Source organism: Anser brachyrhynchus (genome assembly GCF_964034855.1).
Source record: "Anser brachyrhynchus genome assembly, chromosome: 1".
Classification (NCBI taxonomy): domain Eukaryota; kingdom Metazoa; phylum Chordata; class Aves; order Anseriformes; family Anatidae; genus Anser; species Anser brachyrhynchus.
Genome location: NC_137694.1, coordinates 89,515,418 through 89,531,452, shown reverse-complemented (window position 1 = coordinate 89,531,452; position 16,035 = coordinate 89,515,418). Strand labels below are relative to the sequence as shown.

Here is a 16,035-nt window from a genome sequence, read left to right as displayed (position 1 = left end):
AAATCCTAAGTCCAAATGCCTCTTTTGCATATACAAAGTTTATGTAAGAATACGCATGCAGAGCAAAGAATTAAGAAATCTGCAAAGATATTGGGTACCTGTATCAGATTTTAAAGAAATGTGTTCTGTATAAAGTCAGATATAGAAATCCCATTTCATTTTCTTTCTAGAAAGAGAACAAATTAAGCCCTAATCTTGCAGAGTGTAATGAATTTACATGTATTTTTACTAGCTTGAGGCTTTAGTATACGTGCTTTTTGCTATTTACATACCATAAGTGTCAGGTTTGCATCTAACATTCATTGTTCATTTTTCAATTCATTGTTCAATTGTTCATTGTCTTTCTTCTGTTTTGATTAATCTACTAGTTTTGTGGCTGCTATGCTAAGATCAAGTTTTCTACAAGTTCAAAACAATAACCTGTACAGCAGCTGAGTACAAAAATACTGACAACTGTGTTGCTCTTTCATTCTGCATCCAATTCACATTGTCCACAAAACTTCAACTGACTGTTCTTACCTGCAACAATTATAAAAGGTGAGCTTTAGAGAACTTAGCTTACCTGAATTGTCTGAATAACCAGATAATTAGTTTCTGAAAACTAGTGTGATTATTTTCAGTAACCAGTATTTAATACTGGAACTGGAATGTAAGTGTAGATTATTGTTATTTATTTTTCAAATACATGTTTTGTTTTCCTGTTGTTGCTGGCAAAACTAATGAAACTTTATATAAAGTTGGATGGAAGTATATTAAACTACCCTAGCTTGCTATATATTATGAGCTGTTGCCAGAGCTCATTAGAAAACAGACACACAAATGTACCTAAGTACATTTATTTAACATACCTGCTTCAAAAGATGGCTGAGAAATTGTGAAGGAATTGCAGGTCAATAGTGTACAAAAATCAGTTTACACAAACAGTTTTCCTTTTGACCATCCTCCATCTCAGGTTTGTGCAGAAGAGCAGTATACTGCATCTCATACGTAAGTACAGTATTAGGTATTACCACATAGTTTCTAGCTGGGAACTGCCTGGCCAGCACTTCCAGGTTTATCTGAATGTAAACTGAGATAACGTAACAACTTCCCAGCAAAAAGTTTACAAGGGCTAGGGAGAAGTTTTGCTGTGTTTTGGAAGGGGAGGGTGGGGGCGATGACTTGAACTTATAAGCACACCGTGCTCTAGGCAAGTACTTACCTTCACAGAAGGTACTGAGACTATGATTAGCGGATAATATAGTCCAGAATGTTTTGCACATGCATTTTTGGAACTGCACTATATACACAAGTCTCTTGAATCTGACAAAAAAAGGACAGAAATCTTGAGACTGATTCTCATGAGAATGCGTAAGAGTTTTGTATTGAAGATGGGGTACAGAAGAAAAATGCAATTCGTGTGTATATATATATATAAACCTATGCAGTAAAAATAACGTATCCATTTTTATACAAATTTGACAGAAATGTTCTATTTCAATTAATCATACCCAATTATTGTCTGTCTACTCCTGTCTATATGGTTGCGACTGACAAAGAAAGAAATGTGCTGAGGAATGACAGTGTGATTGCCAGTGTCTGGGTTATATGCTTCTTTTCTACCTCCTGTGGGTTGTCTGCATTCTCGAAGTCTCAGTCCCTCGCTCCTTTACATGAGGAGACCTGAAGTTCCCTATCTGCTTCACTTTTTAAAAGCTTCAATTTTTTTCCTCCCCAAATAATCCGGGTTTGTGGGGAGAGGGTGTGTTCCCAGGTCTTGTCCCAAATGCAAAAAGGTCAAAGAGTTGAGGAAGTTTTGAAAGCTGTGAGTTCATACCTGTAAGAAGGGAGAATTGCTGCTTTTGATTTCTTTTTGTATCGTCACTAGTTGCAAATTCAGCCTTCCAGTGTGATCATATGCTAATAAGTCATTTTGTAAGGAAACTGGAAGCCTTATGTAGTCATTATTCTGCAATCATGAAAAGTAGGCAATAATGAATGAACATCAGAGAACTAATAAACAATTATCATAGTAATTTGATGTAATAGTTTATATACTCAACAGTATGATAGATTTTTTTTTTTTACAGAATGTTAGGGATTGGAAAGGGACCTTGAAAGATCATCTAGACCATGTTTCTTTTAAATATAAATTATGAGGCAGACTAGCATTCTAAAAGCCTCTATTTAGCTCTGCTACTAAGAGCCAGAGTTGTGGACACTTCCTGAAGACCACCTCTTAGACTAAATACTATGCTAGGAGACCGGCTGCATCATATAGCATAGTGGAGATAGTAATTGCTGTGGTCTGTAGGATACTTCTTGGAGTGAGAGTGAAATAGGAAGATACAAACTGAAGTTCTTGTCCTCCCTTTTCCTAGATTTTTGGTTCTTGTGGAACCTCTTAACTTCTACAGCATGGAATTTTTCTGTGGTTCATGACTCCCAAAGCTGAGTTGAACTGCTTTCATCCCCTTGCCCCTATGAATGCTCTGACTTTCATATTCTAGAGAACTGGAAGCTCTGATAAAAACATAATTAAAGTAACAAAAATGACAATATCTTGTGTTTTTATAGCAAAAATTTAGCTTAGTATATAATATCTATAAACCTATTTGCTTTTTTGGTTGCCATGTGTTCAATGACCAGATAAGATAGTCATGGAGCATCTTAAATGGTGTGAAAACCTCCACTGATGTAGAAGTTCTAAATAAAACTCTAATCTTCCTAGTGCCCTTCCTTCATAAAAACAAAAACCAACACAAACACATGAAGACCTATGCCAAAAATCTGTTACTCCTTTTTGCTGCTCAGAAATTGCATGCCTAAATGAGTCTTATTTTTGCATTGAAAGGACATCATGCTGGCAGGCAATGTATTAAGTAGGTACATTGGGCTAATATCTCAACAATTCTGTTCAACTATAATGTAGTAGAGTTCTCATGTGGGAGAGATGCTTGTGACAACTGAAAGGCAGTTTGGGGGGGGGAGCATGCTAAGAAGTGTGATCTTTCTTTTGGTGAATGATAAAATGAACCTGATATCTAACTTGACCTGCAGTTGATGGTCCCTGAATGCCCACAGCTGTCATGAATTGTCATTAGCTGGTGGATGCTCTGCATGGCTGTAAATCAGCTTATCTACAGTGGGGTCCAAATATGTCTCTAGGTTTCTGACAGGTGAAATAAGACTCCTTGTACTTGAGGAAGTCAGTTGCTGCTATTGCAATTGCAAAATCTGGAAAATGCAAAGATTATTATAGGTCATGACAGTAAGAAGAAATGACGTTATGTTAAAAGATATCAATATACTTTTAAAAATCTCCTGGGGTTAAAAGCAAATGAACATGTCGTGTTTAAATATCTTTGCCGTAAATAGTGTACTTTTAAGATGAAAACTATGTGGCTCAGGCTTGACATCCTTTGTAAAACGTGATGTTCTTGAGCACTCAAATTTTCACAGAACTAAGACTTGTAGTTCATGTGTTTCTTGATTATTTTTTCTTTTGAGGGGAAGGAAAGTTTGCATTGCTACATATTTTATTTTTTTTTTACTATCTTCTGTCTTTGTCTTGCAGTCTTCAGATATTTATAAATTCCTTTGAATGTTGTACTGGATAGACAAGACACGTGGTACACAGCCTGTGGTCATGAAGACGTCTGGGGAGGGATTGCAATGTAGTCACATGTTGACTTCTATCAACACTAACTTGCATAGGACAGCGAGGAGGATTTTTTTTTTTAAATCAACCCCTACTTTTAGTTTGGTGTGCAACATAACTGCAGAAAATGCTTAGCAGTTGAAGATTGTGATAGTTAATGCTGCAGCTAGAAAGGAGGTATTTTTATAGGACTGTAAGTCTGAAGAAGCTTCAAAATCTTTGCCATAAGAGTGCAGTGAAGATGCTTTCATTAGGCATCACATTCAGTGGGAGTAAAGCATTTGATATGGTGGAATACTACTACATCTTATTTTTTACTTCTATGTTCAACCCATCCCTTCAAACAGATAAAAGACAAATGATGTTTATGCCTCCATCAATCAGTGACAAATGGTTTCCTTGAAACTGCAGCTGACTTTCTCAGGACATGCTCCTAACACAGAATGCCCTGTGAGTGATGCCTCATCTTACAAACAAGGCCCTTTTGGACAACCAAAGTTCGTTAGTCTTATCTTAGGGTGAATTATTTGTTCTTCTAAGAAAACAATGCTTACTGAACTAACAATAGAGCAATAGAAGATAAATCTCTTCACCTCGCACTGTATATTTTTTTCCCTTCAGAAACTGGAACTACAGACTTCTGAGAAAATAATTACTGAACACCTCTGCATATCACAGGGAGTTATTCATTAAATCAGTACCTTCTAGCTGTTCCCTAAACTGGGTGAACCTAAAGAGATTGCAAACCTATGTAAGTCGATAGACTGGCCTACTCCATCAAATATACAGATATGAACAAATCAGTACTCAGTACCTACCCATGTGATTCAAAGTTGTGCATGCAACAAAGAATAGATGGGATCTATTTTACACAGTTTATGAATAAAGTTTATGAAAAAAGTTTATGAAATTTTATTCTAAATAAACCAAGATACAGTAAAATGTTTCTCTTTTACTCTTTTAAATTTGCCACAAATCGATTTACAAAATATCTTTGGTTTTTATCTAATTAAAAGCATGGGCAATGAGGATGGGGGAGGCTGAAAAAGCACGTGAATTATTCATTATCATAGCTCATATCTCTTATTCAGCCATAGCAGGAGAATGGACCACTGTGTAGAGAAGAGGAAATGGATGAGCAGGTTGCTCTGACACTGGACTTGACTCCAGTGATTTTTTTTTTCTCTATACTGGTTTATATATACATCATGATAATAAGAGCTTGATGCTTCCTCCTTTTGTTAACTCAGACATGGGATGAGCACCAGGGAAGGGTAGCAGGTTGTTTTCCTCCAGTAATTTAAAATGAGTATGGTTGAGCTTAGACTCCCACAGGAGACAGTACTATACAAGCTCTCAGTAAATATGCAATTATTTGGGAAGCATGAACAAACTGATTTGCTGGAAGACACTGGCGATTGTTTTATTTTCCTTTCTTTTACCTTTTTGTTTTCTTCTGTTTCTGCTTTGGAATTCCAGACTATATGGATGAGGCTGGTATGCTCATCTGAGAATCTGTTACTCATATTGCAGGCTTCTGAATTTCATTTCACGTATTTGTTTCTAAACTCATTCTGGAGACCAGGTTAAACACATTTCCAACCTCTAATGGAAGTTAGCCTGCAGAATTTCTATGCTCCAGACTGATTTGACTGAGAAAGTATCTGAAGCTGTAATGTATGTATCTAGAATGTGTGAATAAGCTTAGGAACTGAAAGCAAATAGACTGTGCTGCTGCTTAGCTTATTCAGCTTACTACCCTTCCAGTAATTAGTTCTCCTGCTCACCTCTCAGATTTTACTTCCAGAACTTCTGGGTATAGTTAAACAGTGGGATATGATGCCATTCCTTTTGGCATTCACTTGAGTGTATCAAGATCCCCTGCAAGCCAAGTAATAGCAAGTTAACTGTCCCTATAATAATTCCTATGTCTCTAATTGAGGTCATTCCCCTTTTGATACTGATTTTTGCAAATGGATAAGCAGCTTGGAAATAAAATGAAGTAATGAATTATGTTATTGGTACACAGTGGTAACACATTAGCGTGATGATGATCACACAAAGTGATCAATGAAAGATGAACATCTTCAGTTGTTCATCAGCAGTTTGGTAGCAGGTGTTTCAGCCTGCCACATGCCATGGGAGCAGGCTCGGTTTCACACAGCAGCACAATAGTCAGAGAGAAGTGATGGGCAGTTCTGAAGGAGCCTGTCAGCAATGTGCTTGAAGGAATATTGTTGTGCCACAGTGAAGTTTAAGTGCCACTGCTTCAGTTCACGCAGGTGAGCGTGGTGTCAGATAAAAGGCATCCACACCGATACAGCAAGCTCTTCATTACTATAACTTGCAGCGCATGCTGGTAAAAATCAGTGATCTGTCACTTTACCTTCCTCTAATTATCTTTAGTTTTGCTTCTTTAGTTTTATGTCTTAGTTTGAATTAATGTGTTAGTGTTTGTAAGGCTTTTCATCTTTGGACTGCTTTATATAGCTGCTTTGTGTAATTATTATTCTTAATTGTTTCCGTTTGGTATAGTTTCAATTAAAACCACTAATTGACTAGTACTAATTCAATAAGAAGCAGAAATGGCAGGACTTTCAAATTTTTTTTAAAGCTCTAGTGACTTCCCTGAAGAATCAAGGAAAGATGGGAAGAAGCAATGGTTAGATACTCTTATGGGTTTTACTTCATCGGTATTAACCCCATTGATTGCTTGCTAATTGCAGTAACTTAAATGTGCCAATGCCCATGTAACAATAGACTCTGAGATCCACCAGATTTTGATGGGAAAGCTTAAGTATTTGTACAGTTTTTATTGTCATTGGAACTAAAATGCTTTCTTTGAGCTATTATTTAGGAAATAAAAATGGTAAACTCTGAGTTATGCTCTGGTATCTGTGTGCACATAGCCAGGACCTTTTTGCTGTGATTCTATAGTATTTATTTAAAGCTCTGTTTCTTAAAGAGTTGAAGGCAAAAGAGCGTCTTCCCAGTGCTGAAGGAGAATTTCAAATACTAAATTGAAGATTCAAAGCCTGAATAGTAAGTAAAAGGGAAGTAATATTTGAAACTCTGTGCGTTTAACTCACCTTTATGATTTGATGCACTACATTATTTTGTAAGGTGTTGACTGGTAAAAAGCAGTCAGTTATTTAAGTCATAGTACTGCATGCATTAAATCATGAGCAGGCAAGGTCAGTCTCAGACTGAGGACTTGATCTTTTGTACCAACTGTCTCTCCCTGCCCTGACAGTATTCTGGCTTTTCAGGTGGCCAAAACAATGTGAGGGGCTGAGGTCCATGGGAAGTAGGGATATGGCAGGAGAGGAGGCTGCAGACCAGCTCCAGTACCATGAGGCTTGTTGGGTCGAATTCAGTACAGTACAGACATGGCTGCACTGAGCTGGTCATAAATGATGAAGATTAACAGGTGGCTTCTGAATTTGTACAAGTCTCTGAACTAGAGACACTGTAAATGTAGAAATTATTCATGTTTTTTTGTAAAGGTCTCTTCCGCTCTGTTATTCTTTCTGTTCTTAGTTAATCCTGCAAGTCTCATTCAGACAAGTGAGGATTGCCAGCTTCTTGTTCTCATTAGCCTGCCAGCATCAGCATTGTTCATCATTTTGTTTCAGCACAGGACCTCTGTTTTTCCTGGCAGCATCCTTGATAATTGTCTTATGATCAGTTGAATCAGCTCTATTCTAGTAGCAGATACCTGTAAAATGTCATTATGTGTACATATTCTTAGCTTCCTGACCTCTGTTTTACAAAAGAAATGGCCCAGGACCCAAAGATGGCACACAAGCAGATTTTGAAGGGCATGCTGCTGGGTTGAGAGCTAAGATGCACAGTATCTGGAAAAGGAGCTGACTTTCTACTCTCACTTTCCATTCAATTCTGAATACAGTGGGAGTGTTGCATTACATAGGGATAAAGATGCCTCTGGAAAGGTGATCAGCAGTGCTTTTACCACAGTATTGTGGCATCTCTCACCTCCTGCTGAGGTTTTACTATCATCTCTCGTTTAAAAAGAAAATTACACCCTGGCATGCTATCCTTGCAGACTCAAGTCATTGAGTCTTTACAGTTCATAACATGTTCAGGAAAACAAAGACATTGTTCCAGAGTGCTGAGGAGAATGGCATTTTATAAGCTAGTGTTTGGCTTCAATTATGCATTGGTTTGCTATAAACAGTCTGTATGTGTATGTGTACGATTTTGTTTTTTCATTTTCCTATATAGCCCTTTTCCAATACTGCTTTGCCTTCCTATGGTCTAAAATGGAAGGGAACATGTATTATTACTTCAGACTTCTGTTTAACATTTTCTCTGTGGTATACAAACAGCAGAAACATCTCTCCATGGCTATATTTTTCCTTGATGCATTATGACACCGCTTATATGTTGGTCACATGGATTTACTGCCTCGGTAGTTTGAGCGCCTATCAGATAAGGTACTTTCAAACAAAATTATGTTTCTTGGAGTTTGATCTTTTCTAGTATATGTGTAATGGTTCATGTTCAGGATGTGTGACTCCCTTTCCCTTCTCAAAGGCCCACAATGTTTTCTACAAAGCTCAACCAGGGCTGCCCTGTTTTGTCATCTTGTCCCGATGTTCCTACACTGGCTAATCCACGAGTGGCAGGCTGTTGAAGTTTTACGGCTGAAGGTTGTCTCACTTGGATTCCAGGGTTCATCTCCAAAACCTCACCAGATTTCATTCTCATTTGCCTGAAGAAAACATTTATATGCACCATAGTAACTTCCAGGGTGAAGGAAGGCTGAATCATTTGGAGATGCTCATACTTGCACTTGTTCTAGTACTCAGTGCTTCATGTAAATAACAGGGAGGTGACTTGCCATTTGGGGTTTTAAATTTTAAGTGCATTAACAGCTTTCTGCATTATCCTGGCTACTTCAGCCATAGAATAAATGCTCTGCAGTCCAAGACCTATTAATGCTTGTATTTTGAGAACCAAAACAGGCTAAATAATCTGCCACTTTCCATCCTATATTCTCTTGTTTAACTTTCCTAATTATTCTTTTTTTAAATTCAGGTTTTGCTCTTCCCTTCCAATTACATTTACTTCTACAGATTTTGAGAGGTTTGCCACTGACTGTCATAGGCTCCTATATGCTGCTGCCCACGTAGAAAACTGTTGTCATCTTTACCCCTAAACTTGGGTCACAATTACAGTTATGGTTCTACAGAGCTAACCTAACGTGTCTGTGTGCATTCCTTAAGCGACTTTAAATTGGCACGGTTTAAATGTAAGCCTTGGTTGAGGCGACCGACTTTGGAGGAGCAAAGTCCGTGGCCTGCAGGCGTTCCTTGCCCTGAGACTGCCCCAGGGCACGGCCGTGGCAGCCATCATGTGGCGGTGGCTGCCATCACACGACAGTGGGCAGGGCCAGCAGCAGCGGCTGACCCAGCCACTGGAGTCACAGTGTGGCAGCTGGCACAGAGGGTGGGCTGCACGGAGGTGGGGTTCTGCTGGCTCCACCAGGGAGCGGTGGTGTTGGCCTACCCAAAGGAGATGGGCTCTCCGAGCTCTGCACCCAGCACAACCGAGGCAGCTCCCCAGACAGAGCCCAGGTAGGAAAGTGCTGCTACCCAGGTGTTGGGCTGTGGGGTGTGCTCTACTTTTATGGTGGTACAGGAGCACCTGTGGGAGGTGTGCCTGTGTGGAGGAGCTGCTCCACCTAGCGACAGAGCTCCTGCACCAGGTGAGGGAGCTGGGGTTACTAGCCTAGAGAAAAGGAGGCTCAGGGGAGACCTTATCACCTTCAACAACTACCTCAAAGGTAGCTGTGGGATGGGGGTTGGCCTCTCCTTCCAAGCAACAGGTGATAGAACAAGAGAAAATGGCCTTAAGTTGTGCCAGGGGATGTTCAGGTTGGACATTGGGAAAAGTTTCTTCACTGGAATGGTTGTGAAGCATTGGAACAGGCTGCCCAGAGAAGTGGTGGAGTCACCATCCCTGGAGGTATTCAAAAGACATGTAGATGTGGTGCTTAGGGATGTGGTTTAGTTATTGATAGACTTGGCAGTGCTAGGGTAACAGTTGGACTTGATGATCTTTGAGGTCTTTTCCAACCTAAATGATTAAGTAGTTTAATTGCTGTTCTGTTTTGCTAGCTATGCAAACTTGGTGGGAAACGTATGGATAACTGAGATTGTCTGCCTTTTTTTCTTTACAGTAATTTTGTTGGTTTCTGTAATATTCCTTAAACTCGATGTTTTCATTGTAATGTTTTAGTTGTGAACTATGCTTTAAGATGTTTATTTTCTAAGAACATTAAGAGAATTTTTCTGCAATTCTGTTACCTAGTATAGCTGTTTCTGCTTGAATGTCACTACAGCAGCCAGAAGTTTAAATCTGCATTTGTAGATGGCAGTCAGCAACTTTGCATGCCAAGTGCAGGTCCTCTCTCTTGCTTTCTAGCTTAGACCTCTCTGATCCCACTTCTGTGGAGATCATCTCACTGGAGACAGTGTAAGGGAATTAAAAAAAAACAACTTTTAAAACTCTTTATTTTTATGATTCAATTTGTTTCCATGGAAATAGGATCAACAAGATTGTCAGCAACTAACAGTTGAAAGTGAGAATTCACTTGTAAATTTTTGCAGACTCCCATACTGCAAATACTGATACCGAAAACAAGTAATAAAATCTTCCATTAAATGACAATAATAGAAGAACCAATTAAAATTTTAGGGAAAAAAATGCCATTTCCTTTTTCTTCTCCTCTTTGGATATAATAATTGCTTACTGAACTGTTTTTGGGTACAGAAGTTACCTGTACATGTAATTTTCTTCAGGCTGCTGCTATCCAAAGAAACAGCTTTATATAATGAACATAGTCATACTTTTTATTATTAGGGATTTGACCTGTTCGAAATGGACGTCTGTGATTGAGGGATATGTGTCAGAAAACTCCATCACTTTTTTTTCAGGTTCCCTGAGTTTTCAAATGCCAGCCTCCGTTTTTGTGTAAGAAGTAACTGACAGTTACATTTCTGAATTACCTAGTTCTCTGATACCTTCGAGAGACCTCTTTAGCATGACCCTTATGTATTTTGTTCATTGATTTAGAAAGGAAAGCTTTCTTCTGTTGCCAGATATGTAATACAATTTATGACCTTTGAGGGCTTGCCTTTATGTGTTTTCCTAGTCAATTGCAGAGTGGCTGAAGTCAACAGGTTTTATTCCCTAATCTATTATTGCATGTTGTTTTCAGGCACTGCTTTTTCCTTCAGTTCTCCCCCGAATGCAAAGCTAGGATTTATCCATACATATTTTGCTCAACATCAAAGGATTTGTGTAAAATATTTTACCCAGGGGTCCTATTGTGTACTTAGTATGTACATATATCTGAATATGCTGCACACCACCACCTTTCCTTGATAGGGAATGAGCTAAGATACACTGGTTAGTCATTTGTAAGTGCAGAACCCTTGTTTTTTAAGGAATTGTCCTTAGAGTAAAAAGGTTAATGAGAAAAGTGAGGGAACTTTCTAGCCTGGGAAACAAAATGTGCGGAACTCATAAGGTCGGATGGTCTCTTCTATTCCTTACCTTACTGAGTAAGGGCTTGGGCCTGAGTAACTGGTGTCCATGCATTTTTCTTTGAATACAGTAAAATGTCAATAAAAATAATCTCGAGCTGTGCAGGATACTAAAACTGCCATCCTAGATTACATAGCTATTGCTGGGATCAGTGCCTAAATAACTGTTATCTGAGATTAAGAACCCACTATTAATTCATCAGTCTGTGACAACTTGTGGGAGAAGTGTCTTCCAGTACATGTGAAGTTATCTAGATATCAGACCACATAAAATAGACATCTTCAACTGCTTGATGCAACTATTCGTATTAATTGGAAAAGCTTTTTACTGTGGAGTTTGATATAAAAATAAAATATTGTAGTGTATCTTTCACATACAAATAGGGCTTCTGCTGCTAAACTGTGAGAATCTGCTTGGCCTTGTTTCCAAATAAATTGCAGAGTGGAGATTGCAAACGTGGGAAGTAACAAGGCTCCAGTGACACAATAGAGAAAAGCCTATAGTACAGGTCTCCACGTGAAAAAAAGATGCACTCTTGTTGGTTCTGGTGCAGTGCCATGAGTTCTCTCTGCTTCCCACGTGCAGTACCTGGAACTGGAAGTCAAAGATGAGCTACAAATTGCTGTAGGAACACACAACCTTCCAGAGCCACCACAGGGTGCTGGGAGACAGCAACAGGGTGGACTAGAGTCAGAGGATGTCCTGAATTGGAAGAGACCCACAAGGATCATCAAGTTCACTAAGGGGGTGGTCAGGCACTGGAACAGGCACCCCAGGGAAGTGGTCAAGGCACCGAGCCTGCTGGTGTTCAAGAAGCATTTGGACAAACAACACTCTTCAATAACTATGGTTTAGTTTTTAGGTAGGCCTGCGTGGAGCTGGGAGCTGGACTCAGTGATCCTCGTGGGTCTCTTCCAACTTGGGATATTCTGTGATTCTCCTGATTACACATGGGTCCATCCAAAAATCAGATCATGTGCCTGAGAGCATTGTCCAAACCCTTCTTGAACTCTGGCAGGCTCGGTGCTGTGACCACTGCCCTGGGGAGCCTGTCCCAGTGCCCGACCACCCTCTGGGTGCAGAACCTTTCCCTAACCCCCAGCCTGACCCTCCCCTGTCCCAGCTCCATGCCGTTCCTCGGGTCCTGTCGCTGTCCCCAGAGAGCAGAGCTCAGCGCCTGCCCCTCCGCTCCCCTCGTGAGGGAGCTGCAGGCCGCCATGAGGCCTCCCCTCAGCCTGCTCTGCTCTGGGCTGAACAAACCCAGGGACCTCAGCTGCTCCTCAGACATCTTCCCCTATGGACCCTTCATCATCTTTGTTGCACTTCTTTGGATGCTCTCTAATAGTTTTACATCCTTAATGACTAGTATCTTCTCAGTCTTTTTTTTTCCTGTGTTCCCCACATAAATCTACTTCTCAGTATGGCTAGTACTGGGCAAATCATGCCAGTGTTCAACTGAACATCTCTTAAATAGTACACTCTGACCATGATAATGCCTCACTTAAGAGGCCAACTGTGGTTTAAAGATAATAGTCAAGATTCAGACGTTGTTGAAATAACCGTCACGTCTTCAGGGAAGTTATGACTACTTCCATCACACTGAAACTGGTCTGCTATGTTTACTTTTCTGTAGAATGCTATCATTAAAACATTTCCTTATGAAAAACTAATGTTTAAAACTAACATTCAATATGTGAAACGCAGTCTTTTTTTGGTAATGTTCATGGTTCATACAGCCTTTAGTATAACCTACTGACTTTTAATAAACACCTCTTGCTGATTTTTAAATCTAAGTATAGTATTTGATTTTTGCAAATCTGTAGTATTTAGCTTAGGAAAAATAAATAAAGGGGGAACACTTTGAAACCAAATGCCAGTATTATAGCTAGAACAAGATTGAAATCAGGTCATTTGCTTTTTATGGTGTTCTCTGTACAGCTGTTAAATATTAGCGATGTTCTAAAAGGAAACAGATTGTAAAGTAGTTTGTAGAGATATGAAAACAGTTGAGATTTTCATCTAACTCAAGTCTTAGTGTGGCTTGTAGCCTTATCTCATACCTTGTACTTGAAAAAATGTAAGGATTATTTGTCATATTCTCTCCTGATCTTCAGATTCCATGTTCATCTCTTTCAGTGATATTTACTCCTGCTTTATGCCACAAGTAAAAGTGAAATAGAATCTCTTATTGGTTTCACTGCTGGTTACAATGTTAAAATAGAATTTTGAAATCTTTTTTTCCAAAATGTTTTTTTTTCCACTCCTTTATTGCAAGTCCTGGAACTTCATCAATACAAACTAACTTTATCCTGCTACTGTGTCCATCAGTATTACCAGGTTTGTGTGATTTGAAAGGTAAAAAATGTGCTGAAAAATTTCAGAAGTATGCAGTACGCTAGGATGCCAAGAGACTCAGTTTGAAGGTAGTCTCAGCTGTCATCTTGTCAAAATGCCACAGCTTCTGCCACCTCTCATGCATGTCAAGTTAAGTGTTCTGGGAGGAGCTACAACATTCTAGTGCTGACATTGCCAGTAAGATATTTCTATTTGCTTTTAAGGTCTAAGAGAAGAATAATTTTGCGTAACTGAAGGCATAAAATGGTTTGGGTTGGAAGGGTCCCTTAAGGATCATCCAGTTGCAAATCCACTGCCAGGCAGGGACACCTGCCACTAGACCAGGTTGCTTCAAGCCCCATCCAACCTGGCCTTGAACACCTCCAGTGATAGGGCATCCACAGCTTCTCTGGGCAGCCTGTGCCTCACCACCCTCTGAGTGAATAATTTCTTCTTAATATGTAAATCTGCTGTCTTTTAGTCCCCCTTGTCCAATCACTACACTCCCTGATAAAGTCTCTCCCCATCTTTCCTCTAAGATAGCTATAACATGAAATACAAAAGAAAGCAAGTGCATATTTAGTAAATTGTTCAGCTTCTTTGTTGCACTGAATTTAACTATTTTTTTTTAATATTTCTTGGCTGTCGTGGTGGGGGAGGAATGCTTTTTTAAAAATTAAAAGCAGATTGTATTTCACCAAGGAAGAATGTGTCCTTGTCAGAGATTATCATAGACTGAATTCTGTCCGACTTCTGATGTTGACATTTTGAGGTGGTAGAACTTGCCTCATTTGCACTTAATATCTAGGAATAGTAATTAAGATCATGCACCAACAAGCTCACAGCTGTATTTATAAGCGTAATGTATGCAGTATGTCTCAGTACAGTGGTTAGGTAAAACGTTAGATGTTAAAATTTTTTGAAAATATTTTTTGTATGATTAGATTATTGCTCAGTATTTTTGCAAATGCTTCTTTTAAATATTTTTTATTGCCTAATGCATCAATTTTCACAAATTGGAAATTGTCAGTAGCACAGCTCAGAGCACAGGGGAAAGGCACAGGCATGGAACATGTAAGATCTGCTTTGAATAAACTGAAGCACTGCCCATGTTTGATGAACTCCTCTTGTTTTAGTCTTTGAAACCTGTTATTGAAATGCTGAAACTTTGCTTTCTTACATAAGTAGTAGATTTATATTATTAACAATATGGCTAGCAGCAAACTTTGGGGCTTTAATTTTTAAGTTCAACTCAAGGTATTGATTCAAAGTGAATATATAAATATTTCTGAAGAGAATTTCATATTAGGGGAGAATATGTTGCGATTTTTTTCTGTAATATTCTTAAGAGACAGTAGTATATTGAGGCTTTTTTTTGCTTTAATCTAGTTTATTCCAGTTCTGAGGACTGTTCTCCATTTTAAAAACTATGTTGTCATCCTACCTATTATACTTTTATTCTGATTATTAATTTTTTGCTAGAGATCTTTCTGAAGCCTGTTACACATTCTCCTTTTAATGTGGTTTGATATACAAATTAAGAAAACTTCTTACACTTTTCGAAACATCTACATTGTGGTTATATTTGTATAATGCTTAAACTTATGGGATGTGTTTTATCTATGGAGAAAAAGCTGCTATGTCCTTATCTCATTTAACGGATATGGTAGGCATGATAGGGATCGACAAGTGAGAGATTCTTCTATTTCTCTTTTAAAGAACCTCTACTGGCAAGATTTTAAGGCTTGGAGCTATGTATTTTAATTAACCACTTTTTTCTTTTCTAAATCCTCCATGGCTGTGGAATCTTGAGTTAATTCAAGCTGTGTGCATTCATGCTTGGCAAAAGGGAAGAGACCTGGCCCATCAGAGTGTGGAAGTCCCCTTTTCCTTTCTGAAAGCCAAGATCTACTTGGGATATTATGTACTGCTTGCTGCAGGGTATATTTTAATCATATTTCAAAATCCCAAACTGGGAGCAGTGGTACACACATGAGCACTGTGCTAACTAGTCCTCTATGACACAACTTTGACCAAATCTGAATTTTTTCTGATGTTGCCATAAATGATGAAGTAGCAGCTTTGTCCTTCCTGAATGTGTGCCAAACTCGGAGGTCAAAAGCCTTTGGCAATGTAAAAATCCCATGAGGTAGCAGAACATTTGACAACCATTGGTTATTGTCTGGTTATCGTATAAAAGTATGTTGTTTTTTTTTTGAAATAGCCTAGCCTGAAGGTCCTATTACTCTTGCTGCAACTGGGAGATGGAATTCCAAAAGTGGTTGCCAGTAAATACTTTGACTTACCCTATCCTGTCCACCCTATCAGGCTGGATATCACAGAAAGGTTTTTCACCAAGAGGGCAGTCAGGCACTGGGACAGGCTCTCCAGGGCAGTGGTCACAGCACCGAGCCTGCTGGAGTTCTGGAGTTCAAGTGTTTGAACAATGCTCTCAGACACGTGTTCTGATTTTTTTTTTTTTTGGG

The 16,035-nt window shown here is 39.0% G+C and overlaps 1 protein-coding gene across 14 annotated transcripts in view; it reads left to right on the top strand.

The window, feature by feature from the left end:
* Window positions 1–16,035, top strand: part of EPHA6 (EPH receptor A6) — a 568,875-nt gene that overhangs the window by 160,008 nt on the left and 392,832 nt on the right. Inside the window, exon 1 of one of the 14 annotated variants that reach the window (XM_080597216.1) lies at window positions 4,372–4,391. The exons of 10 other annotated variants lie outside the window; for them this stretch is intronic. Coding sequence is in view for 1 of the 4 variants with exons in the window: in XM_080597212.1 (XP_080453338.1) it covers window positions 9,533–9,631 (99 nt within the window). In the remaining 3 variants the exon portion in view is untranslated. Of the gene's footprint in view, window positions 1–4,371; window positions 4,392–7,916; window positions 9,241–9,427; window positions 9,450–9,517; window positions 9,632–16,035 lie in introns of those variants that run through there. 3 more of the 14 variants (XM_080597218.1, XM_080597207.1, XM_080597212.1) reach the window with 3 other exon arrangements.